Consider the following 27,985-nt stretch of genomic DNA (forward strand, 5'->3'; position numbering starts at 1 on the left):
TATTATACTGTTCCCTTCTGGCCCCCCTGTACTGTTCCCTCCTATTCCCCCTGTACTGCTCTCTCCTGCCCCCCCCCGTATTGTTCTCTCCTGCCCCCCTCCCCCCCAATACTGTTCCCTCCTGGCTATCCTTACCTGTTCTCTCCTGGCCACCCAATACTGTTCCCTCCTGGGCCACTGTACTGTTCCCTTCTGGCCCCCCTATGCTGTTCTCCCCTGGTCCCCCTGTACTGTATAATGCTCTGCCCCATGATACCCTGTACACTGCTTATCTGAAGTTTGACCTGAAATTGAGCACAAGTTTCACATTCAGGAGGTAAGTTTTAATATTTATTCTATTGTTTAATGGACTTTCTAAGAATAATTGTTGTTATACCTAGATCTCAGACATTTGCAAGGGGTTCCTCGAAGGTAAAAAGGTTAAGAAACTCTGAGTTAGAGGAAAGTGGGAGGTGAGGGTGAGAGGGAGGTTGTAATATCCTGGAGCTGGGCTTTAATTAACAAAAATAAATACAACTGTCAACACATACTTACATTAGCCATTTGTTCAAAGAGATGTTTCACCATAATCTTCCTGCCTTGTACAATTTGCCAGTTAAGATAGCAAATAATTCTGCAAGTGAAGAAAAATAATTTTGCCACTCAAGGTTTACTGTTAAAAATGTTTTTTGCCTATACTTTCCTCCCATTCCCCCTCTAACACATCCTGCCCAGTGTAAAGTTTTTCTTATCTGGGGAAGCCAGTTTGTTTCCACCTGTGGGACCGCTAGGTGGACAGCTAATTCCACATCACTGCCTGCGTGTAGCCTGTGATAGATGCAGTACAAGCTGGATCAGGACGAGGAACACCATTGACTGTAACCCAGAGGTACACATATGTGCAGCTGTGTGAGCAAAGGTTTGTGCAGGCAGGGCAGCTCGTTCATTTGAATGGGCTGCCGTGCCTCCTGAAACACAGGGAAAAGGACTCTGAACTATTTTTGGAATCAAAGCCTGCATGGGAACCTCAAGTACAGTGTGGTTCCCAGTGCAAGTGAGATTTCCAGTGTGGGTGGATTGTCATTAGGATGAATGGCACCCACCCGCATCTTCTGTGTTTCATTGTGTGGGTGCTTGCAGGAACAGGTGCCGGTCCCACACAGGTGTGAATCTAGCCTATGTGCTTGTGGAATCTACTGCAATAACCAAAAGCTCTGGATTACTCCACATTTTATAAGTTGTGAGCTGTTATTTCACCTTTTAGAAGATATGGTACTGCACCTCCTCTAGCAAGATAGAGTGACATTCTGTCTGTGTATTTATTAGGGTAGGGATGAACTTCAGTTCTCTAATAAATGTCAATAATACTGACAATAAAGGGACCTGATGTTTGCAAATAGGCTGGAGGAGTATCCTTCTTTGTTGCTTTGTGAGACTAAAAAACAGACAGGGGGATTTCTTTCACAGCTACAAATTGCTTCCAATCTACAGTTGTGTTCAACAGCTTGCCTGTAAAATGGCAATTAAAGGTTAATTTCTCACATTTGTGGCTTTTTTAAATGACATTCAGTGTCTGTATAAAATAGTCAATGAGTTTGTTAGCTCTCAAGTGGATGCACCGAGCAGGCTAAATACTGAGCCGTGGGGAGCAGAAAAGAACTGTCAAAAGACCTGCATTACAAGGTAATGGAGCTTTATAAAGAAGGAAAATTATATAAAAAGAAGTATTCGAATATGCCAGTCAGTACTGTTCAGTCACTTCTTAAGAAGTGGAAAGTTCTGGGATCTCTTGATACCAAGCCAAGGTCAGGCAGAGCAAGAAAGATTGCAGCCACCACTGCCAGAAGAATTATTTAGGATACAAAGAAAAACCCACAGGTAACCTCAGGAGAAATACAGGCTGCTCTGGAAAAAGCGCACAATACAACAATACTTCAACAAAAATGATCTGCATGGTTGAGTTGCCAGAAAGAAGTCTTTACTGCGCCAATGTCAAAAAAGAATAGCATGGCTACAATAGGCATGCAGTTCATTTTTGTTCAAGTATTGTCATTTTGTGCTCCTTAAAAAATAAACACACTGTCTTTTTCCAGAGCAGCATGATTGAACGGTATTGACTTGCATATTCAAGGCTTTTCATATCTTTTTATATCCTTTTCCATCTTTATAAAGCTACATTACCTTGTATTGCAGGTCTTTTGACAGATCTTTTCTGCTTCCCATGGCTCAGTATCTAGCCTGCTCAGTGCATCCACATGAGAGCTAACAAACTCATTGACTATACACAGACACTAATTGCAAGTTTAAAAAGCCACAGTTGTGGGAAATCAATCTCTAATTGCCATTTTAACCTATGTGTTACCTTGTGTGTCTGTGCCAAGGCCAAACATTCCAGGGTATGTAAATTTTTGATCAGGGCCATTTGGGTGATTTCTGTTAATATGATTTAAAAGGGAGCCAAACAACTATGTGATAATAAATGACTTCATATGATCACTGTACTTACAGAAAATACTTTTTTTTATGATCGGTCATATTTTCAATATAAATGCCAAAATTTCATGAGTTCTGCCAGGGTATGCAAACTTTTATGCATAACTGTATGTCATGGTAAGAAATCTAATAGAAAAGTTAAGCCTGCTACACACATTCAGTTGGAAGGACAGCTGTACACATGGTCAGAATGTCAGCCGGTTCCTGCTGAACTGGACAATATTCGGACCATGTGTATTCAGCTTTAAGCTAGCTGTTTACTAGTAGATTTTTGAATGAACATTCATGCAAAAATTCTTTGTACATTTTAGGACTGGGCAAAGTTAGTTTAAAAGTACTTCACAATTTATTTGCTTTTAACATTCAATTTTGTCAAAATTCACACAGTATCTTGTGTGCTTTGGAACACCATTAACAATGTGTATAATGGTTGTAACTGCTTATGTAATTGCACAAACAAAAATCACATACACTGTTATAAATTTGTTCATTAAAAAAAAAATGTACTATCCTTCTCCTTCAAATTTTCTTGTCACTGTAAAACAACTGTCAATTTGACCCCCACTAAAAATTAGAAAAACAAATAAATGTTCTTAAAATTTAAATTTTTAATTAAAACTCCACTAGCATATGGCCTAGCTGCTAACTTTTCAGTCCTTGGATATGATGGCTGCATTGCTTTTCTTTTTTCAGGCTAAGAACATTTTTAGCAAATACAGAAAATACCTGTTGATCTTGCCAGAAATGCTTTCTCTGAAATGAACTGGAATCTAAGACAATCATATCTTTCTTGTGAAAATCCATAGATATCGTGGTGAATGTAGCTGCCCAATGATAGGCAGTGTGTTATTCTCAGGATTAACAGTTAAAAACAAAAGGAAAAATGAAAGAAAAAAAAAAGAAAATGAATGCAGCCACCTCATCTGATGACTGGAAATCTACACTATTTTAAATAGCTGTTTTTGGGTTTGGTCTCCCTTCATAGAAAAGTCAAGGAGTGAGTATAGCCACCCAGTAACAGGTAGTGTGTTATTCATAGGATTAACAGGTCAAAATAAAAGGGGAAAAAAATGAAAAAACAATACAAATGCGTCCACCTAACCTGAAAACTGGTAAGCTACAAATTGTTGTTTTTGGGCTTAGATGCAGTTTAAGAACTATTACAAAAACAACAATATAACTCAACCAGAATTGTATACTTACAGAACAATCAGGGTGAGGATGTAGAAGAAGAGAACACTTTGAATTAGGTTGTGATATATCCATACTACCCATTTGGCATTATCAAAGTGGACTATCTGATCTATCCAGGTATCAATGGATTCATAAGGAGTGGCCAGATTCCTGAAGGGGCCACATGTCTTGGAAGGATTCCGTCTAAAATAAAAAGGTTGTCTTTCATTAAAAAAATGTAGGCCTGACACTATTTTTTTAGTATGTTTGGCATAATGTTTCACTATGTACAATTTTTTCAAGTGAATATTGTTTGTGAATTCTTTTATTTGATCCTAAAGGTTTTAGCACTTCCCATTGCAGGCTGGCGTCATTAAACCACTGCTTAGCAGTAATGTCAGCTTGTCAATCAAACTTCAGTTGGCTGCTGGGCTGCCTATCTGATAGGAAGAAGAAAGAGGAAGATAGCACAGACCTAGTTAAAACCTTTACATTTAACAATGTTAAAGCTCTGTTTCAGGCACGCAAGGCCATTCCTGTGCTTTGGAAATCAGAAATACCCAGAATATGGAGAATGTGAGACAGAATATGGGAATCATTTTGCGATACGATCGCTTAATTTACCAACACTGTGGGTGCCCAGGCAAATTTGAGAAACTTTGGGAGGCATGGCTGGCCACTCCGGGTCTTGCCCCATTTAATTTGGTAATGTATAGATTGTTGTAGCTATCCTCCCATGATGCATTATGCCGGCTGCCTGTAAAACCTTTCCCAGATTTTTTTAGAATGTTACACAAGGGTATTTATGCATTATACTCTATACTGCATTAATGCTACAGTGGGAGCTCTACTGTCCTACATGTGGGGCTTTATATATGACTTTGCTGCATAATATTGCTATTCCTTCTCTTCGTTTCTTTTTGTACACTAGATGGCTGGAAAAACTGAAAATTCTTTTTTTGTGTGTTTGTTCCTTTCTTATTATTTTTCTTTTGGATGTGTGTATGCCTTAAACATTAATAAATGATACTTTTAAATAAAAAAAAAATGTTAATAACTGTATTACATTCACAAGGAGATGTGGAAAATGTGCTTGAAATTGGCCCAAAGCTGCATGCTCAAACAACCATGGGCAATAGCAAGGCAACACATCAAATGGTTTGGAACACTGCTCTGAACACAGCAGCACTGACTCCATGCCATGTTGGTATTAAGCAGCATTCTTGTTAATTTGAGACACCATTAGGGAAAAGGTAGCATCCACTTCCAGACCTCATCTTGTTGATATCTGCCATACATTTTCAGACTCTTCCAATTCTACACCGATGTCCCCTAAACCTGCTTCTAAGAGGTCTTATAGTACTATTTTCCAACAGGAGGCTTTTGAGTAAGTCTAGTCTTTGCTGATCCTTATTAAAAAATCTGAGTGATATTACTTATATTCCTATCTCAATTCTGAAGTATCTTTGTAGGGAGGTTTACTAGACTTTATATAATAAAAATCTTTTTATGTTAAAATTTTGTATGAATTTATTGAGATCTTTAAAGGTGAGCTCTAGGCTTCCCCCTGCAACTAATCACTGGTATCAAAATAAAAAAAAAAAATCTACAGTCGGGTCCATAAATATTGGGACATTGACACAATTCTAACATTTTTGGCTCTATACACCACCACAATGGATTTGAAATGAAACGAACAAGATGTGCTTTAACTGCAGACTGTCAGCTTTAATTTGAGGGTATTTACATCCAAATCAGGTGAACGGTGTAGGAATTACAACAGTTCGCGTATGTGCCTCCCACTTGTTAAGGGGCAAAAAGTAATGGGACAGTTGGCTTCTCAGCTGTTCCATGGCCAGGTGTGTGTTATTCCCTCGTTATCCCAATTACAATGAGCAGATGAAAGGTCCAGAGTTCATTTCAAGTGTGCTATTTGCATTTGGAATCTGTTGCTGTCAACTCTCAAGATGAGATCCAAAGAGCTGTCACTATCAGTGAAGCAGGACATCATTAGGCTGAAAAAACAAAACAAACCCATCAGAGAGATAACAAAAACATTAGGCGTGGCCAAAACAACTGTTTGGAACATTCTTAAAAAGAAGGAATGCACCGGTGAGCTCAGCAACACCAAAAGACCCGGAAGGCCACAGAAAACAACTGTGGTGGATGACCGAAGAATTATTTCCCTGGTGAAGAAAACACCCTTCACAACAGTTGGCCAGATCAAGAACACTCTCCAGGAGGTAGGTGTATGTGTGTCAAAGTCAACAATCAAGAGAAGACTTCACCAGAGTGAATACAGAGGGTTCACCACAAGATGTAAACCATTGGTGAGCCTCAAAAACAGGAAGGCCAGATTAGAGTTTGCTAAATGACATCTAAAAAAAGCCTTCACAGTTCTAGAACAACACCCTATGGACAGATGAGACCGAGATCAACTTGTACCAGAGTGATGGGAAGAGAAGAGTATGGAGAAGGAAAGGAACTGCTCATGATCCTAAGCATACCACCTCATCAGTGAAGCATGGTGGTGGTAGTGTCATGGCGTGGGCATGTATGGCTGCCAATAGAACTGGTTCTCTTGTATTTATTGATGATGTGACTGCTGACAAAAGCAGCAGGATGAATTCTGAAGTGTTTCGGGCAATATTATCTGCTCATATTCAGCCAAATGCTTCAGAACTCATTGGACGCCTCTTCACAGTGCAGATGGACAATGACCCAAAGCATACTGCAAAAGCAACCAAAGAGTTTTTTAAGGGAAAGAAGTGTAATGTAATGCTATGGCCAAGTCAATCACCTGACCTGAATCCGACTGAGCATGCATTTCACTTGCTGAAGACAAAACTGAAGGGAAAATGCCCCAAGAACAAGCAGGAACTGAAGACAGTTGCAGTAGAGGCCTGGCAGAGCATCACCAGGGATGAAACCCAGCGTCTGGTGATGTCTATGTGTTCCAGACTTCAGGCTGTAATTGACTGCAAACGATTTGCAGCCAAGTATTAAAAAGTGAAAGTTTGATTTATGATTATTATTCTGTCCCATTACTTTTGGTCCCTTAACAAGTGGGAGGCACATATGCAAACTGTTGTAATTCCTACACCGTTCACCTGATTTGGATGTAAATACTCTCAAATTAAAGCTGACAGTCTGCAGTTAAAGCACATCTTGTTTGTTTCATTTCAAATCCATTGTGGTGGTGTATAGAGCCAAAAATGTTAGAATTGTGTCAATGTCCCAATATTTATGGACCTGACTGTAAATGCCCCTTTTACGCTCCTAAATCCACAATCACATGACAGTCTGGTACCAAGTTTCCTCCTCCTTCCTTGCACAGGAGGTAGAGTCCAACAGGTGCCAACATAATTGTCAGTGATATATGGACACTTCCTATTGGCTGTCCAGGGTCGTGGTGTCTCAGGATCCAGAAGAACGTTTTCAGGCAATGGCATCAGCGTGAGGCTTCCTTCAGGGACCAGCCGACACATCTGCTAGACTGGACCTGGAACCATAGTTAAAAATGGCTACCCTAAACACTTAAGTCTGCAGATTAACACCACTTTATAGTATATTACCTTTTATCTCCCAAAATGTAATTAAAGGCAAAACGTTTTAAAATTTTGGAGTAAGGGAGCATTATAACTTCTGTCAGTTTTTTTTTCCATCTATGTCACATAGGGAAGATTTCCCTTCACTTCCTGTCCCATAGCCAAAAAAGAAGTGAGGGGAAATTCCTCCAGAGTGAGGGAATCCCTGGGTGTCGCCAGAGTCATAACAACTAGCGTCCTCATTGGAGGATTTTCCCCCTATTACTGTTTTGATTCCAACCCAAACATTCAGATTTTCCTTTACTTTCACTTTTGACGATAACATTAAACAAGACAATTAGGATGACTCTTCCCATTCTGCCTCCAGAAGGAAAATCATCATGTTGTCCTGTCTGCAATATTAAATTTGGCCACTAGGTGGAGCTCAGAATTTACTGCTTAGCAGAGACCAGAGACTGGTTTGTTAATAGTTTTGTTAATAAAAGTTCCCATCATCCTTCATTAAAAAAAGAAACAGGTGCATCCTGGGCGCTCAGGCTCCATTTTAAGAACTGAGGGAGAGGAATCATCTATAAACACCCGCAGCACATGTCATAGACTAAACTTAGATCCCCTACAGGCAACATAGCTGGGGAGCATGGTCTTATTGCCATCTGCAGCCTAGGTATTTCACTGTGTTTTGCATGTTGAGTTATACACAGGGAAACGTGTAGTGAGGACAGAACACTCCCTAACGGAGGCACAGACAGCAATAAATCTAATAGGCGTTCTAATACCTTTCAACTCTATTCATAAGAAAAACAATTTTTTCCTTTTTTTACACTTTAACCCTTTCCCCTGGTTCTTAATGTGTATCTAGACGATACAATGCTGCAAAATACACCTTATAGGTCAGTGCTGATTCATGTCCCCATCTAACGACAACTATTAATATAATTATATTAGATCATATTAAAATATTTTTTGTATAGTTAAACATTCTCCTAGTTCTGTAAGTTGATTACATGATACATATATATGGTGGTGGGCGGTCAGGACCAGCAAGGCCTTCTCTACTGGCCAAATCGCTGCCTAAACTATCAGAATCACTGACTTATGTTTTAATATATTTTTTTCATGAATCTGTTATTCCCGATAGTCTGTTTTTATCATTTCATTAGCAATTCTCTTGGTTTTGTTGCATCCAGTAGTATATGTTTATATTAGAGCTTTTATCCAATCATATTTCAACCATCATTTCAACAATCACTGACTTATGTTTTAATATATTTTTTTCATGAATCTGTTATTCCCGATAGTCTGTTTTCATCATTTCATTAGCAATTCTCTTGGTTTTGTTGCATCCAGTAGTATATGTTTATATTAGAGCTTTTATCCAATCATATTTCAACCATCATTTGTTGCCAGGGTCAAAGAAATCTACCTTGAGGTCTTCAGAATCAACAGTGCAGGCACTTGTAGCTTACAGTAAATGGCAATTTAACTGTTGCTTTAATCAGATTTTGAGTTGACGACAACAGGGTCATTTAGCAGGCATTCAGTCATGCTGGAATTTTTACGTCCTTTGATTGGATTGTCAGAAAGTAGCACTCCTGTCATGTGGGCCCCGCCCCGCTCCCCAATAGGACAGAGCCACAGTGTGAATGAGAGGAGAGATATGCCGTACACGCTGGCTGACAGCCAAGTAGGCATTGCAGTGGAACTCAGTGGATCATAGAGGACCAGAGAAAGAGTGTGGGAGAACACGAGATGTACATAGCACATTCGGAGTGGTAAGCTGTTGAGACTGCACCAACAGTTAGCACAAAATCCCTGCCTGATGGAAAGGTGTTATTAGTGATGATGTTTGGGAATAGGTGTGCTTTGAACATGCTTGTAGCATGTGTATGAGAGTCTATCGCTTCTCCTATAGCATTCCTGATTGCTCTCTATGACACCAGCTTGTGCTTGACCCTCTGCACTCACTGTGCTGATGGACTTTTGTGGCTAACTTGCAAGGCTGTGGTTTTCACTCAGACTGCTCCTTTATCCCCATGTGACCCAATAACGTGTGCCAAAAATTGCTGGATTAAGTCAGGTAGGACGTCACTGATGGCCTACGTGTGAAATGCACTTCTCTCCACTGCATATATACATAGAATATATTTAGTCTATCTAATTTGCTGTGATTTTCTGCCCACATTGTAGTCTTTTACTACTTAGTACTATCTGAATGAGTTCTGTTATTACCACAGTGAACCAAGCTAATAGAGCCGCTATAAAAGATCACACTGTGTAGAACAGACAGGCTTGACAAAGTGGCAGGGATCCAAAATGCAGCAAGGTTCTTTTAAACAAAGAGGACACTGCTTGATACCAGTGTAAAGTGGGACTGTGTTTAGAGATAGTGTTCTGGAACATATGATGTGTAACCTGGCCACTGGCCACAGATGTTGGGCGTGATTTGGGGCAATTTAAAACACCATTTCCTTGTGAGTGCAATATTGTTTTTACCATTAATAAGTGTGAATGTTTTAATGCACTAGGTCCATATGCTCTTCCTCTCCAGTTTCTGGACTTCACTGCCTGCTGAACAGAACTGCAAAACCACTGCAGAGTCAATTCCTTTTCCTTGATTGTTGTGGATTCAATTAGTGAACTTAAAGTGGTTGTAAACCTCAGACATGAAATACGAACAAAGCATATCCCTATAGTGTGTACTTGTCTCAATTAAGTGTCATTTCTGTCTGCGGCCCCCGTTCTTTTTGCTATCAGCATAAACCACTTCTGACAAGTTTTCTTGACACCAAGAGAAAAAAAGGTGACAGGGGAGGGATCTCTAGTTGATTGACAGCCTCAGTTCTGTTCCTCTGTGAGGTGTATCTCTTCCCTCAAATCAGTTCTTGGAGCTCTTCACACTGAGCTCTGCAGAGTTTGACTTTTGCTCTCCACACCCTGCTTTCTGAAAGAGCATACAAGATTTATAAATGCTGGACTTTGAATGGATGTAGAGGAATGAAGACTGCAGATATAAAGGTACAACTTATGTAGGAATATTTGTTTCATCCCTGTTTATCACCTTAGGCAAGTCACTTCTCTGGGTATATGTAAGGGTTTACAACCACTTGGCATCCCAATTAGCAGCCCAATGGCCAACTGAAGTAGTGCACACAGTAGGCTGACAGTTTCAATGCAGTGGCTTAGTTTTGTCAGGCTGAAACAGGAATTTCTGTTACTCCAGGTAGGAATCTTTGCAACAGATTCGCATAGTATGATTTGCTGAAAGTGTTACTAAACCCACAACAGTAAAGCATACTTGTTATACTCACTGTGGGACCTAAGGGGTTAATCCTCCACATTGTGTAAAAAGGCTGTTTAATTCGGTCTTCTCTGAACCTTCCTTCTTCCACAGTCCTCAATCCATCTACTGATAGTAGAGAGCTCTAGGAGTCACTCTGCACATGCTCTGTTTAGTGTGTATGGATAGAGAGGTTTTTTTTTTGAGAGGGTGCATGTGATCGGCACAGGACCAATTAACACTGTCCAAACAGAGGGTCGGGGGTTATGCAGCTTCATAGGACAGTCAGAGGAGAATGAAAACTCCTCCTACAAGATTAACCAGTGCTGAGCTGGACACTGATAGATGCCACAAAACTACTATATACTGCTAATGAAAAAAGACATATAGCAGTTTATATTTACTAAAATAATTGCATTTCCATGTTATGTGTACTGTGGGAGACCAGATATAGAGAATGCAGGGTCCTGGGTTTAGTAACACTTTAAGAAAACTGATGAGGCACAAACAAACTGAAAAACAAATCCTCAGTTTACATACACTTTAATGCAAGTAATAATATTGACTATATAATTATGAAAGGGTTTTTTCTTTTAAACCTTAAATTCAATGGTAAATGTAAACACTGTGCCTAGTGCAACAGGGAAAGTCTAGGTGCAGCTGTGTTTTTCAAAAAACATTTCTAAGGAAGATCATTCATAGCTGTTCCTGAAGTTCTTCAAGACATAATGCAAAATGTAAATACTTCTTTCTTTATTATGAAATATGATTACTTTAACCACTTGCTGATCCCCTGCCCACACTGTACTCTGAGTGAGTAGCGGCTGTAGGCAAAGCGGTACTGGTACAATGAGGCCGATTTCAGGGTTTAGGGCGTGTGCGCCCCCACCTGGCACCTGCTGTGATTTCACACAGCAGAAGCATCCCAGCCAATGAATCATGGCCAGCACCTGGTGATCGGCTATGTGCAATCAACACAGTGTGGTAAACAACACAGACCTCTGAACCAAGGGAGCAATCTGTCTAAGAGATCAGCTGGTAAAAGCAGCACACTTTACGCACATTACACATACAGTAGTTTGGTACACACACTCACCTGCCACTTTATTAGGTACACCTGTTCAGTTGCTTGGTAACACATTTGCTAGTCAGTCAATCACATGGCAGCAACTCAATGTATTTAGGAATCTAGACATGATGACGACTTGCTGAAGTTCAAACCGAGCATCAGAATGGGGAAGAAAGGGGATTTAAGTGACTTTGAACGTTGCATGGTTGCTGGTGCCAGAAAGGCTGGTCTGAGTATTTAAAAAACTTCTGATCTACTGGGATATTCATGAACATCTCTAGGGTTTATAGAGAATGGTCCGGAAAAGATAAACTATCCAGTGAGCAGCAGTTGTGTGGATGAAAATGTCTTGTTGAGGTCAGAGGAGAATGGGCAGACTGGTTCCAGATGATAGGCAACAGTAACTCATGTCAATATGGACCAAAATCTCTGAGTAATGTACCAACACCTTGTTGAATCTATGCCCTGAAGAATTAAGGCAGTTCTGAATGCAAAAGGGGGTCCAACCCGGTACTAGCAAGGTGTACCTAATAAAGTGGCTGGTGAGTGTATTAACCACGTGATTTCCATAGATGTTAACCCCTTCCCAGCCAGTGTCATTAGTACAGTGACAGTGATTAGTATTACTGCTGATCACTGTATTAGTGTTATTGGTGATGTCAGTGTCAGTCAGTTCCCCTTAGCGTCAGTTAATGGCAGATTGCCCGCCGCAGTATCCCAGTCCTGTTATAAGTCGCTGATTGCTGCCATTAGTAGTATAAAAAAAAATCCAGTATATATATATATATATATATATATATATATATACACACCATATTCTGTAGGCCATATAGCCTATCGCAAACCAATCAAAATACATACACTTATTGGGATTTTTTTAAAGCAAAAACTTATAGCAGGATACATTTTGGCCAAAATTTATGAAGAAATTAGATTTTTTTTATTGGATATGTTTTATAGCAAAAAGTAAATTTTTTTTTTCAAAATTTTTGGTCTTTTTTTATTTATAGCACAAAAAATAAAAAACCCTGTGGTGATCTAATACCGCCAAAAGAAAGCTCTATTTGTGTGAAAAAAATGATATACATTTGGCCACAGCGTTGCATGACCACACAATTGCCAGCTAAAATAACGCAGTACTGAATAGCAAAATAGTCAGGTCATGAAGGGGATAAAATCCTCCGGAGCTCAAGTGGCTAAAAGCCTTTATAAATATATGGAGAAAGGCAGGTGATGAATGAGGTTTATTTACTATAGCTGGAGAGTGCAAATTCAGGCTCACTTCTGCATAGAAACCAATTAGCATCTAACCTTATCTCATTCAATTAAGATTTGGCAATAAAACCTGGAAGCTAATTGGTTTCTCTGCAGAAGTGAGCCTGATTTTGCACTCTCCAGCTCTAGTAAATAAATTCCAATGCATTTTTTTAAGCAATTTTATTTCCCTGCTTTTCTTACAATATGAAATTTAAAAATAGATAGAATTAATTTGTTGGTTAATTGTAACATTCTATGATCATTTAATTTCAAGATGCTTTCCCACAGAGGTCATTTGATTTTAGTCTGCAGGTTTACCTCCATATGGTGACACCAATGACACAGAGGACTCCAGCAAAAGATGGGAAAAACAAAAGAAATATGAAAACAGTGGTCATCTGGGAGGCTCTCCAGGCCCTTCGAGGAGGAGTACAGTTCATCATAAGGCTTACCTAAATAAAATGAAAATATTAATAATACTATATTACTATTTAGGAAGCAGATAATGGCTTGCTTCTAATGGTGTATCACTCAGAGGCTCCTGTAGCAGGATCATTGTGCTGTTTTTAAATTGTGATAGCGACTGAGGGGAGAAGAACCACTGTCACATGGAGGGGGGAGAGGAGGCAGGACCTGGAATATGTTACAGGTGGAACATGTAACATGTTCCAAAGGTAAACTTAGCCTTTAAACCTCCCCAACAAATCTAAAGCCTAATTGTAATGGTTAACTAAAACCCTAACCCCAGGCCCCAACACTAAACTAATCCCTAACCAGTCAGTGTCCAGTCTGGACCGCTGTGGTCACGGCCCTTAAAGAGCCGCTTTCTTCTTCCAGCCTTTGCCCGTGTCATTCTAGAGCAGAGAGCGGGAGGCAGCAAAACACTACACAGGGCGGGAGCCACTTTCTCCTTCCAGCTTCCACCCGCTGTCCTTCTCCTAGTGCAGAGAGTGGGAGGCAGCAAAGCACTGGACAGGAACAGGGGCTGGGCCGGTTGTTGGTTGGGTGCCGCTCCTCTGCCTCCTGTCATTACACTATTTTGGACGTGTCACTTATTAGTCCGCTTTTGGACTAAATTTACATATTCTTGTTTGTTCACACCATCACTTTGGATCCTAATTTTAGGATTTAAGCACACTTATACCATACGCATAGTATTGGTTTATAAAATTCTGCTATTACCATCATTGAGGTGGTGCAATACTCATTGTGTTCACCTTTGGATCCATTGAGGATCGCTTCATGATTATATATTATTATATATATATCCCTGGAGGATCAGGTCACTATTTATGTTTTGTTGCACATTGTGTCACTTTATGTATATGTATTTTTTTATATATTATTTAAGTATTAGTTATATTATCATTAGAGTAGCGCTGCATCATTTCCTTTATCTCATTTATCCTTGATCATTTTGGTATATGATTGGATGTTAGCAGCTTCTCTCTCTCTCTCTCTCTCTCTCTATATATATATATTTTGTTCATATTAGGTAGAAGCACAGGAGGTTTGCACCATCATTTCTCAAAAAAAATTTTTATTGCTAATTCATACTATGTGAAGTGACACGTTTTCCTGCATTGTAAATCATCTGTCACTGCAAGAAAATATAGGAAATAATTGTTTTCAACGTGTTCCATTAACACTGTAAAGCAGCCTAGGGCTGTGCTAAAATGCAGACATGCTGCTTTTTATTGCAGCAAACTATACTGAAGTTCATGGAACTGTACGGCAGCACAGCACATCAGGCTGCTGTACAGTGCCATGAATGAAGTGTACATTTTAAAAACTTAAAATAAAGTTTGTACAAAACAAAAAAAAAGGGGAAGCCATGTGATGCACTGAATCGTGCACTACACTGCCCCTTACCGCACCTGCTAGAGCAGTAATACCAAGTTAAAGCAGAGTTCCACCCAAAAGTGGAAGCTCCACTTATCTGCCTCCTCCCTTCGCTGTCACATTTGGCAACTTTGGGGGAGGGGGAACGGGTACCTGGATTTCACACTGCAACAAACTGAGCCAGAAGTTCACCCTCCCCCCCCCACAGCCCTCTGGGGAAACTCAACATGTCCTAGAGGACTGCGCACCCTTCACAAAGCACAGCATGCTTCACGTATGCACAATAGGATATCGGCTGTGAAGCCCCATGGCTTCCCTTAGTCAAAATGGTGGCACCAGCACCCGATCGCCTATTGAAGAATCAGCTCAGGGCGAGGACACCGCTGGATCCCTACACAGGTAAGTGCCCTAATATTAAAAGTGAGCACCTACAGTATTTGTAGCTGCTGACTTAAATTTTTTTGGGGTGGGGGTAAGGGCCGGAACTCCAATTTAAATTAGGGTATTTACACTGCTTGCATTTAAAACATATATTTAATGAACTATTACTGAAAAGAGAACTGAATTAATTTATATATATTTCAATTATTCACCAGGAGTATATTGCTTGTTATTGAAAGAACACTTACTGTTTTTATGTAAAATATAATGAAAAGTTTTATCATCTGTATTAGTGGTAGCAATGGGGAGAAGAAAATACCAATCCTGCAAGGTAAAAGAAAAATAAAACATTCACTAGAAGTTGCATCTTTCTGTATCCTTTTCACTTACGTTTTTGGTCTATAGTGGTAGCAAGTGCTAGCTTTATGCAGTTTATAAGCTGTCATAGTTATATATACTAGGGCATGCAGGATAAACCAGAAGCCTTGTAAAGAACATATAAAACGTAAACATTGGAACGTCGTTGCCTTTGCGGTAGCTAATTCCATAATGCAAAATGGGAAATAGACCAAGCTGATATGGATGGACATGAGGTATACTGTACAGATTACAAACAAATTGTGAAACTACCTGGCCTGCCATACCCGCTGAGACGGTTCATGATGGAAATATTATATCTCTGAATTGTGGTATTGTACTGGGTACTACATACAATGATAGAATTTAATTTTTGCCTATACAAATGGAGTTGTATATAACTGAGGCATACTGTACCTTCTGATCTCAAGTCATGCAAAGTGAGCTACCCGCATATCATATTTGCACTGTGATGAGTGGTGTTACATGTCATTCATGAAAAACTGGACTTTGCAAGTTCCATACTTAATGGTAAACTGTAAAACCTTGTGTGTCTAGTGGGACGTATATTGAGGCTAATTTACTAAAGAAGATGAGAATCTTTAGTGAAAAGAAAAGTGTTAATATTCACTTCATTCAATTATCAAGTCAAACAGCTTCTGCAAATGACTGGCCATTCAACAAGAGCAGGAAATTGCTTTTCACATGACTATATACAGTAAGTAAAGTATATATTTGCACTTTAGTAAATCAGCCTTTATCCCATGCTTATTAATGATGGAAAAGAATGGTTTCAAGTTTATGATCTGTTAAGGGTTGATTTACTAAAGGTAAATGGGCTGTTCACTTTGCAGGGGAATTGTATCCAGAGCTTGGTGAATGTGGTGAAATGTCACTCTACAAAGAATAACAAATCAAGTGCAAGGAAAAAAAAAAATCAAAAAATAACAAACGCTTTTTGCTTTCACCCTATTGGATGATGAAAGTCAGCAGAGCTTCACCTCATTAACTATTCTTAGAGAAAAATTCCCTTACAAAAGTCAACTTTCCTTGCAAATGAACTGTCTATTTGACTTTCGTAAATCAACCCCTTCATTATTTCCGTGCATTTCTGTAGCCACTGCTATCTGCTCTAAGCGGGTTTCATTTTGCGGGTAGGGAAGCCCATTCATTGCAATGGGATGCCCTACCTGCAGAGATGTGAGGAAAGAAGTCCCAGTCCCTTTTTGAAAATCTAAACGCACAGAATCGCATGGTGCTACAGCACCATGCAGTTTTGCGTGCAAAAAATGCAGGTGTTTTGTCAATGTGTAGGGGTGCCTTTAGGGATCAATGGCACCCTTGTGCGTCTGCTAAATAGTAGTGCATTTCTCCTGGCATGCAATAGTGTGAACTTAGACTAACGCCTCTTACAGGTGGGGCAGACTCCATTTTCTTCAGCAAGAGATCTGTCTGCTGATACCCTTCTGATCAGAGTAGAGTGGGCAGATGACAGGTTCATGTCTGCTTGGTTTCTGCAGAGCAGACACAGCCCGCACTGCTTTATTGGCGGCTGGGAGTAAACTCCACTGTCCATTATTACCCGACTGCCCTGTGATCTGTCGAGATGGAGGGGAATGGATCCCTTTTAATATTTTTTAGTGGACCAGATCAGATTGAAGATAGGAGGGTTTAAACGGACCTGTCATCTGGTCCAATCAGGTCTGCCTGAAAAACTGATTGGCAGACCTGATTGGACCCTCCGGAAGAAAGGGACCTTAAGACTTTTCACAGGCATAGTTTGAACATGATACAGTGTGTTACAAATGATGCTTTGTGCCTCTATTTGCCACTGACTTCATTAGAATCAGTTTAGAATTGTATATTTGGAAAACCTGCATCTATTTGCCTTTTGCAATTGTGGCAGTTTATGTGTTGTTGATTTTTCTGATAGGACACATTTTCTTGCATGTACTGAAACAATCTTGTTAATTTTCATTCACTGTGTTTTGTGGATATGGAAAAAGACCATTAAGTATATACAAAGTTTTAAATGGTTTTAAAACACACCCCAATTATTGCTTATTTCTTGTTTTTTACTTAATTAGAAACATAGAAAAGTGAAGGCAGAAAAAAACTGAGTGGTCAATCAAGTCTGCCCGTTTTTTGTTTTGTTTTGTTTTTTTTTTGGGGGGGGGGGGGGTTGTTGTTTTTTGCTTGTCTTAGTTTTTTTGTTTTTATTTTGTTTTTTTCCAGGTACCCAATGTGGCCAACTCCTGTCAGCCTTTCCACTCCAAACAAGGGAGGGAGGGACCTGCAAAAATTGTGGTTACAAAAATTGGCATGTCGCTTTGAATTATGCCCAGCCGTATTGGCAGTTAGACCAAAATGTTTTTTGTTTTTTTTTATATTTATTGATCTCACAACCCTGACATTAAAAATCTAGCCCAAAATGACACTCAACTGAGGATTACACCAATACCTCTATTAAGGTGATAAAAAACATTTCAATGTTGAAAACAGGAGCGGACTGACCATTCGGGGTCAATAGGGGGCCCGTGAAAGGATCACTGTCCAGTGAAAGTGTGGGGAGCGGAGCAGTCTCAGATCCCGACCCAGAAGTACCTCACCTGTCACTTCACGTGGGGGCAGAGTAAGTCGGGTGATGGGTCCGGACACTGTGCTGGTGATGGAGCTGGTGGGCAGTGGGAAAGTGAGAAGCATATCATGTGTTCACCGCCACACCCTGCACCCCCCCCCCCCATGGATGATATGTATCAGGAACAAATTCGGAGGTGATCGGTGCAGTGGAGGGACAGTGACTGCACCGGTCTCCCTGCATGGATTTCAATGAAGCAGCTGAAAGCTGTGGGAGGGAGAGACTTCCAGCTGCCTCGTTGAAATCCATGCAGAGAGATCGGTGCTGCCACTGTCCCTCCACTGCACCGATCATCCCTGACTGCGCATCGGATTTCCCTCCTGTGCCCCCCCCCTCGCAGGTCTCTGATGCCTCCTCTTCTTTGACAGTGTCCAGTCCCTCCCCCCAGCCTCCACAGCAGAGCAAGGAGAGAGGATCTGCTCTGCCTCCCCTGTCCAGATCAGCTGGCAGCTCTGTGATGCTTCTGAATGTACCAGGTCATCTTTCTCTCTCTCTCTCTCTCTCTCTCTCTCTCTCTCTCTCTCTCTCTCTCTCTCTCTCTCTCTCTCTCCCCTCCCCTCCTTTCATTTCCCTCCTTCTTTCCTTCCCTCACCCTCCTTCATTCCTTCTTCCATCCATTCCCTCCCACACTTTTCTTACTTCCTTCCCTCTCTTCTTTCCTTCCTTCATCCATTCCCTCCTTCCCTTTTCTTCCTTCCTTCCCTCCCCTTCTTCATTCCCTCCTCCATCCATTTCCTTCCTTCCTCCGTCCATTCCCTCTCTCCCTTTACTTCCTTCCTCCATCCCCTCCCTTCTTTCTTTCTTTCTTTCTTTCTTTCTTTCTTTCTTTCTTTCTTTCTCTTTATTTCTTTCTTTCCTTCCTTCCTTCCCTCTCTCCCTTCCTTCCTTTCGTTCTTCCTCCCTCCCCTCCCCTTCTTTCCTTCCTTCCTTCCTCCATTTCCTCCCTCCTTTTTCTTCCTTCCTTCTTCCCTCCTCTCTTTCCTTCCCTCCCCTTCCTTGATTCCTTCCTCCATCCATTTTCTTCCTTCCTTCCTTCCTCCCTCCATTCCCTCCCTCCCTCCCTTTTCTTCCTTACCTTCATTCCTTCCTCTATCCCCTCCCTTCATTTTTTCATTCCCTCCCTCCTTGTTCTTCAGTCATTCCTTCCTTTCTTCCCCCCTCCCTCCCCTTCCTTCAGTCCTTCTTTCCTTTCTCCCTTCCTTCCTCCCTTCATTTCTTCCTTCCTTCCTCCATCCCCACCCTCCATTTATTTCCTCCCTTTTCTTCCTTTCTTCCTTCCTTCCCCTCCCTTCATTCCTTCTTTCCCCCATCCATTCCCTCCCTCCCTTTTCTTCTTTCCCTTCCTTCCTCCATCCCCTCCCTTCATTCTTTCCTCCCACCCCTCCTTCCTTCCTTCCTCCCCTCTCCTTTCTTCCTCCCTCCATCTATTCCCTCCCTTTCTTTCCTTCCTACCTTTCTCCCCTCCCTTTCCTTCATTCCTTCCTTCCTCCATGCCTTCCATCCCTCCCTCCCTCCCCTCCTTTTCTTCTTTCCCTTCCTTCCTCCATCCCCTCCCTTCATTCTTTTCTCCCCTTCCTTCTTTCCTCCATCCATTCCCTCCCTCCTTTTTCCTTCCTTCCTTCCTTCCTTCCATCCTTCCCCTCCATCCATTCCCTACCTATCTTCCTCCCTTCCCTCCTTTTCCTTCATTCCTTCCTCCATCCATTTTCTTTCCTTCCTTCCTTCCTCCATTCATTCCCTCCATCCTTCCCTTTTCTTCTTTTCCTTCCTTCCTCCATCCCCTCCTTTCATTCTTTCCTCCCACCTCTCCTACCTTCCCTCCTCTTTCTTCATCCATTCCCTCTCTACCTTTTTATTCTTTCCTTTCTCCCTCCCTCCATCCTATTCCTTCCTTTTCCTTCATTCCTTCCTCCATCCATTTTCTTTCTTTCCTTCATTCCTTCCTTCCTCCATCCATTCCCTCCCTCCCTTTTATTCCTTCCTCCATCCCCTTCCTTCATTCTTTCCTCCCATTCCTCCTTCCTTCCTTCCCTCCCCTTCCTTCCTCCATCCATTCCCTCCCTCCCTTTTCTTCCTTCCTTCCTTCCTTCCCTTCATCCATTCCCTTCCTTCTGATATAAGGGGGTACAGATTCTGTTTATTCATCCCAATCTAGTGACAGCCAAACCTATACTAGTGCTCCCTGTTCACTCCCTACAGACACTGTCCACTGCCCCCACAAAATCATTGTGAAAAAAATAATACAGAAATAAATTGTAAAAAATAATTAAAAAATTAGATAATAAAAATTGAAAAATTCTGACACCCACACCATTGCTCTACTGACACCATCGACTGGCCACCCAAAAGCATTTAGAAAAAAAATGATAAAAATAGTAAAACATTAATTTGTAAAAAAAATAAATAAAATTGTAAAAAAAAAATAATAATACTAATAAAAATGAAGAACTACTGACACCACCTACTGACACCATCCTACACATACTACCCACAGCCATACACTCTACACTTCTCTCCGTGTACATACTACCCACTGTCATACACACCACGCTGTACATTCCCTATTTAACATTACCTTATTCTGCACTATATAAGTAATCTCAGACACTATTTAACCACACCCCTTTTAAGCCATGCCCAATTTTTAGCGCAATTTAAAACACACCCCTCCTCTCTCATCCCTTCCTCTCTCTCTCACTCCTCCTCTCTCTTTCTCTCTCACACCCCTCATCTTTTTCATCCGCTCACTCCCCTCTGTCTTTCACTTCTCCAAATTGGCTGCCATTTTTAAACCTGGAAGTGCCCAGTGGCTTCTATGGAAAGAAGCCAGGAACATTCATGCAGTCTTTGCTGCAGTAAATGTATAAATGACCCTTCTATGCAGCTGAGCTGCAATATGTAGGTTGGGTGTTGTGTGGGTGTGGCTTGAGTGTAGGCGGGGGCACGGGTGCCCCATTATCTCTTACTGCCCGGGGGCCCCACGAGTTGTCAGTCCGTCCCTGGTTGAAAACATTTGTTTTTCCCCAAGGACATTTTTTGATTTTGTTAGAAAAACTTCTGTGTTACTTTTCAGATTATTCCTTAAAAGAAAATAGGAATGAGCTATGGATGACGTAACAGTCTTCATACATGTTGGATATGGTGCATGACGTACCATAGCAGGTTCCACAACTGCTAACAGGCAGGTGTTTCCCTACTCCCCCTTCTTCTCACGGCATCGATCCATCTCAACCTTGCTGTAAATAATCAGTATTCTGCAGATAGTACTAAGATGCGCCACACACATACGTACCATGCCAATGTCTGTGCATAGATTAAATCCAGCACATTTCTTGCTATATCAAACTCCGGTTTTCCTAATTTTTTACAGCAATACGTCCCAATAATCCTATAAAACATATTTAAAAAAATATAAGTTAAATAATCTCAGTTTTATTACAGACTGTGGCAATTTTCTGTTCTCTGGGGAACCATTGGTTCCACCTCATACATATATGCTCAGGACTGAAGATGTAAAAAAAAAAATCACACAGTGACCCATTTAGTATGCATGGATGGTTTGTATTTTGCTTCTGACATGTATGTTTGAATTATTTTCTTTTTTAATTATATTATTTTTAAAGGATATGGGATGCAGTATCAACATTCAGTAGTACAGAGGGAGTGGTGTTCAAAGGCACTGGATTACATTTTTTTGGAAATGCAGCATATCCCATACTACTGGATTTGAACTGTATCTCAAACACAATACAAATACAAGTCATTTTTTCCAAGGACACCTGCAAACATACTGTATTTTATTTGCTTTCGGGTCTGATGCTTGTGTTTATTAGCTCTTAAGAAGACTGGTGCAATTGTGGCGCTACTGGCTACAGGCAACAGCAACCCAACTATTTCTGTTAAATAGCAGAATCTGATTGGTTGCTACAAGCACCAGCTCCAGTGATGCAGTAATATTTAGAAATCAGCTCTTGACTAGTATATCAAATTTGGCATCCCATCTAACCATTCAACTGTCTGCTGTATTTTATTTTTCAGCCTATATGGGACAAATGTCCGGCAGAATACAGAAACTTCTCATATTCTTTAATGAGCATAAATCTATTTTATGAAGCCAAATATTTTGTTTGCTGGCAGTTTAGGCTTAATCATTAGTCTAAGTTGTAGGAATTTTACAGCTATTTACACCCGTGGTCTTGCAAAACTGGAGGGATTTGTAGTGAGTCATTCACTCCTGGATTCCCAGAAGACCTCATGTCTATTATCCAGTGCTCATGGGTGTGGAGCAGCCTTTCTCAACCTTTTTACCTCAGAGGAACCCTTGAAATAACTTTCCAGGCTCAGGGAACCCCTACTAAAAATGACTATATCGTATGATACATTAATGTTATATTCAGTGGGAAGAATGCTCCTTTCACTTATGGTCATTGCGAAGAATTACCCTCTTACAACAAGCTAAAAAGATCAATGGTGTCAGTGTGAACTTATTGAAAGTTAGAAATTGCTGATTGTTCAAGGAACCCCTAGCAACCTCTGGAGGAACCCTGGTTTGGAGAAATGCTGCTTTCCCTGGTAGAGTATGACAGTGACATCATCTACCCTATAAAAGGGTTGCTTTCAATTAACATGTGAGTAAAGGTCTTCTTTAAGAAAAGTAGAGTGTCCTCTATTACTGTTAAGTGTAAGCTATTTTTTGTACATTCTTGGTTTTGGAATATGGCAGTGGGTCCTAGGCTTAATATTTTAAAAGAATTAAATAACTTACCTCCTTAAAAATTCTCCAAAAAAAGACCCTAACAATACAAATAGGAAATCGATCACCACCAGCCGATAAATATCTTGTCCAACATATGTTTCCCAGCACTGTGAAGTAAAATGTCATAGAGAAGATAAGATTAACCTAAATGTTCAAAATATTACTAAATGTTCAAATGCATTTTCACAGATCAGCTGCAGAGCTGACTCGCTACTGTAGTTCTCTGGACATGCAAAGTTGATATGTCATCTGTAGTTTTACAGACATGCAAAGCTGATCTGTTACCTGTAGATTTACAAACAGGTCTGTTCCTACCTTGGTAGGGTATAATCAAGGATAATTGCTGAGCCATTTTCTCTTCATTTTGGAAACTATTATCAATTGTTTTATCCTTTATTAAATCTTCTTATTCAATTTTTACACTTTGTCAGTTTTTCCTTCAATGACGTCTATGGTTTAACCTTTCTTCACAAATCTTTCTCCCACACTTTGAGCTTGTGCTAGAAAAGTTTCTTCCTCCATGAGTGTCTCTCTTCTAGGACAATTCTTATTATTGATCATCTTCTCCATAAAGAGCTATAATGATTCCCTAGAGTGATGGCAGGTAGACAACCCCAGATTGCGCTCACCGGGTTGTGGATCCACCATCCCAAAGCATCAAAGTGCAGGGGCAGGGCTGTAAAGCCCCATAGTTGAGACGTGTTTTTACCACCCAACAATCTCAACCACTGGTGTAGTGATGCAACCCCACCCCATGCTCCATGGGGCCCATGTAGCCTCCCTGTCATATTCTGTTTTACACTTGGACAGGAGGGGTGGCGGAAGTGGCATATACATGAACCGATCTTCTCCATTTTCCTCATGCAACTGCTAAAAGCCAGCATCTCTTCTTCTCCCAAACGCCAGCATTCAGTGGTTGCAGGAGAAACATGTTCATTGTGCTATTGAAAATAAAACATTCTGGACCATTTTATTTTATTGTGGCCCATGACCGGTTACCAAATCACTTAAGTGGCCCTCGCTCTTCAAAAGGTTGAGCACCCTTGCAGTAGAGCCCTCCCACATGATTAAAATGTAATTTACTGTATAAAGCATTTATAGCACAAAAGTTCAAGGGGCTTTTTGTTCAATATACTCTGTTTTCCCCATTTGGACATAAAGATATTTGCAATGCTGGGGGCAAACCTAGCCCCCATTGCAATCAATATTTATTTTCGTACCAGAAATAATTATGTTTTAATGCAAAATCCAATCCTTTAAAAATAACTTCTTATGTCTCTTTAGAAGCATTGAGCACTTCTTCATTGCCCAGTCTAATGCTTCATGTGCACCCTAATGTATAATTATAGTATACAATGAATTTACATTTACATTTGCCTTCTCTAAAAAACATTCATGCTTATATTCCAAATTCAGTGTCTGTAAAAACATTTAATGTCATGCAAATATGTTTCCACCTTTTGCGCCAATGGTTGAATGAAAACATTAATATATTGTCCTAATCTTGCACTAATGGGTTCAGCGATGCTAACAATAAGTTCACCGGGAGGTTTCTCCTGATTTTTATGAACTTTGGGGAGATAATAAATAACCCAGAAATGACAAAGTGTGAGGACTAGATATTTGGTTTCTTTCTTGTTGAGTACCTTCCATTTATTCTCTAGTTCTTTTTTATATGTAAGTGTGGGATTCCCCTTTAAATGGTGTACGTATTTATTTCCCCATCAGTCTGTCTAATTCTGCCTTCTTCAGAATCACAATTCCCCATTCCTTGTATGCCAGCTGGATAATTAAGTAATTTTTTTCTTCCAATTCCTTGATCCCTCTTCTAATATCTCTGGGATCACACGTTTCTTTTTCATCTTCAGGCTGTCTAGATTCTCTGTCTCTAGATTTGGCACCTTGCTGTGGTTCTTTCCTGGTCAGCTGCAATCTACATGGATGTATCCAAGGGTTGCAACATGAAGAAAATTCTGCAGCGAACCCCATTATCTTTTGTGTGGTGCACTGGTGAATACTAGGCAGCTCTTCAGACTCTGTGTCTCGGCCCTTCTTAGAGCTCACACCTCTACCTATGTGTAGAGGGTCCAGAATCCCAATCATATTTAACAGATATGCAAAACATTTGGAAATTTTTCACCTCTTTTGAGGTTTTGGCATTGGTGCTTATGACATACAGTAGATGCAGGAAACCCATGAAAGAAGAACCTTGCCATCACTGAGAAGAGGGACTACTAAGACTTGCAAGGGATGAAGAGTAGAGTTGTTTTCAAGTGTTAAAGACTGGAAGGAAGAGAAGTGCTGGAAACTCAACAAGGGTTTTGTGCTTTTTTTGCAAGAAAATGCCTAGACCTGATGATTTATTTTTAGAAAATAAGCTACAACATGTCATCATAAGACATTTTGTTCCAGGAAGAAATAATATAGAGGAACCAGTAGAGAAATACAAGGTATTTAGAAGTAGAGAGAGTTGAATTCATGCATTTACAAGCAGTGACATTTTTACTGCAATACTGATAAGAACATGCCCCTGTCAGAGTGCTATAGTACCTTGTTAAAGAGAATCTCTTGTTAAAAAGTTGAATAAACATTTGAAATACATATGACTACAATTTTTTTACAGTCTTTTTGTTGACCTCAAACAATTGTAAAAACGTTACAAGTGTGCAGAAGTCCGATATATGTTATATTTAAAATCCAAGGTTGTAGAGTATGATAAAGTGTAAATGTTGACAGTCTCAGGTGAATGATTGTTTGTACTTTACATAAGAGGGTAAACATTGTGTTCTATAATTGTTTTGTTATTTGAACAGAATCAGCTCATCTTGGGGGAATTTCATTTACTATACGCGACCTTCTCCTGGTATGATCTGGTTGATCAACATTTTCCACCATGGCATAGTGTGGCCAGTTTTCTAGCTTTGCTGAGAACTCAGCCTGGTCCCCTCCAATGTTCAGATGTCTGCTGACACACATGCCCCACTACCATTCACTGGGAAGATCAGTACCCTGCTATTTCTCCTCCCCCCTAAGTAAGCTCTTTATGCAGCTATGAGCAGAAGGCATATAATCACTTGTAAAAAATAGGGGGAAAGGTATCTATAATTTATTATATATATATATATATATATATATATATATATATATATATATATATATACACACACAAATTGTTTGCCTTCATTTCTATTTTACATTGAATGGGTTGTTTTACAAGATGAAGGTTTACATATTCTTTAAAGCTGAACTGGGCAAAAAAACCCCTTTCATTTAGATACAGTATATTCCTCAATAGCCACAAAGGGTAAAACTACACTTTGTATGCACCAAATGCTTTTTGCAGACACAGTTATTACCTTGTAAAAATGACAGTGACATCATCACTGTGCTGTACGTAGCCAATGCAGATAGCAGATCTGTAGGAAGAACCCAGCAGGCCCCACCCACTACAAGCTACCTGCAGAAAACTACAGGTGAGTGGATGCAAAACCAGTTACCCCACACAAAGGGAGGAAGCAGCAATGACCAGTCTTTATTACAGGAAGTTCCTGAACAAAGTTTCAGAGACAATACTAACACACTATACAAAACACACTATGATTCCAGCAAGAATACAGATGCATCTTGTATTTACACACTGTGTATGTGCCATCTCTTTGTTCTTATGCTCTACCACTTCCTGTATTAACCCCTTAATGGTACGCAAATTAGCGGCCCCCCTGCACTGGGCTTTGTACCGTGGGTCCACTAATTTGTGTACCTGTCTTTGTAATGCGGCGCGCTCCCAGCACAGAGACTGAGGTCTCACTGAAATACCTGGGACCCGTTCTAACAATCGGACCTGGAACTCCCGATTCTTGTCACTTGATGACTGTGATAGCCTCTGATTGGCTATCACAGTGATCAGTCACGGTGAAGCCCGGCCTCGTATTTTCTCTCTATGCATGCAGGAGAAAGATACATTGTATCTCTCACTGTCTTTTCAGAGAGGGGAGAAAAAACGTGTGTGTAAAATAAATATATAGATAAAAATAATAACATTTAAAAAATACCTAGACCAAGGTTTGATCTAGGTCAGTGCCAGGGTTAGTGTTAGGTTCAAGCTCAGGGTCAAAGGTCAAGGTCAGGGTCAGTATTTTCTTCTTTTTTGGTCCGGATTTTTAAAATGTTTAAATTAGTATGTGTCAGTTACTGGCAGGATAAAAAAAAGCAAAATGTGCACTACTGTTTCTGGGCCGTATTACGGGTACAAACAACAACTAACATACACATATAAATAATCAACACAAATTCTCCTGCGCTTGAGGGTAAGGGTGCGGTTATGGATCCATTCTGGACATCCTGGATGGTGTACACCTTGCTGCCCTCAAAGGACTGGGGGAGTCCAAACACTGGATGCAAAGAAAACAAACAGAGGACACACCGGCCTAGTGCATTACCTAAATAACATTTATTGATCAAAATAATAGGTGATTTACTCTCCAAAGACAAATGTATAAAAGCCCATCATAGAGAACAGCGCTGTGCAGTCCGTCTGATACGGCTTTCCACACAGGAACATTGGACCTCCAACAGGCTAACGCACTTCGAGGACTTGCCTCTTCTTCAGAGTCCGGGCTCTGAGGGAGAGGCAAGTCCTAAAAACATGTTAGCCTGTTGGAGGTCCAGTGTTCCTGTGTGGAAAGCCGTATCAGACGGACTGCACAGCGCTGTTCTCTATGATGGGCTTTTATACATTTGTCTTTGGAGAGTAAATCACCTATTATTTTGATCAATAAATGTTATTTAGGTAATGCACTAGGCCGGTGTGTCCTCTGTTTGTTTTCTTAACAAACACGTAGGTTGTATTGCTGCGAGAACCAGTAACAGGAGATTATTTTGGGTTGTTCGTTGGTGGTAGGTTATGGTAGTAGCAAGAAATATACAGCTAAACTATTAAAAATGATTTTTCTTTTTACTACCGTATTTTTCGCTCCATAAGACGCACTTTTTTCCCCCAAAAAAGGGGGGAAAATGTCAGTGCGTCTTATGGAGCGAATATGGATTGGCTAGTCCGGTATTTCCGCCACCGACACCGTGTCAGAATACTGGGCTGGCCGCTCAGCTCTTGTCTGCAGCAGGACCTTACCTGATCCTCGTTCCAGTGCTGTACAGTCTTCCTGTGCCAGCATCTTTAGTGTGGGAACCCAGCTGTGACAGCCAGGTGCCCACTGCA

At 40.5% G+C, this 27,985-nt stretch overlaps 1 protein-coding gene across 1 annotated transcript in view; it reads right to left on the reverse strand.

Moving 5' to 3' along the window:
* The window catches only part of TMC5 (transmembrane channel like 5), a 195,401-nt gene that overhangs the window by 19,937 nt on the left and 147,479 nt on the right, over window positions 1-27,985 (reverse strand). Inside the window, exons 14-19 of the mRNA XM_089679055.1 lie at window positions 22,780-22,877; window positions 21,307-21,402; window positions 15,268-15,343; window positions 13,115-13,248; window positions 3,676-3,849; window positions 535-613 (exon numbers count right to left, since the gene is read on the reverse strand). Of these exons, the coding sequence (XP_089535181.1) occupies window positions 535-613; window positions 3,676-3,849; window positions 13,115-13,248; window positions 15,268-15,343; window positions 21,307-21,402; window positions 22,780-22,877 (657 nt within the window). The remainder of the gene's footprint in view (window positions 1-534; window positions 614-3,675; window positions 3,850-13,114; window positions 13,249-15,267; window positions 15,344-21,306; window positions 21,403-22,779; window positions 22,878-27,985) is intronic.

The sequence above is a fragment of the Staurois parvus genome, unplaced genomic scaffold (genome assembly GCF_062004578.1).
Source record: "Staurois parvus isolate SC_StPar_1 unplaced genomic scaffold, SC_StPar_1.0 ptg000217l, whole genome shotgun sequence".
NCBI classification, from domain to species: Eukaryota; Metazoa; Chordata; class Amphibia; order Anura; family Ranidae; genus Staurois; species Staurois parvus.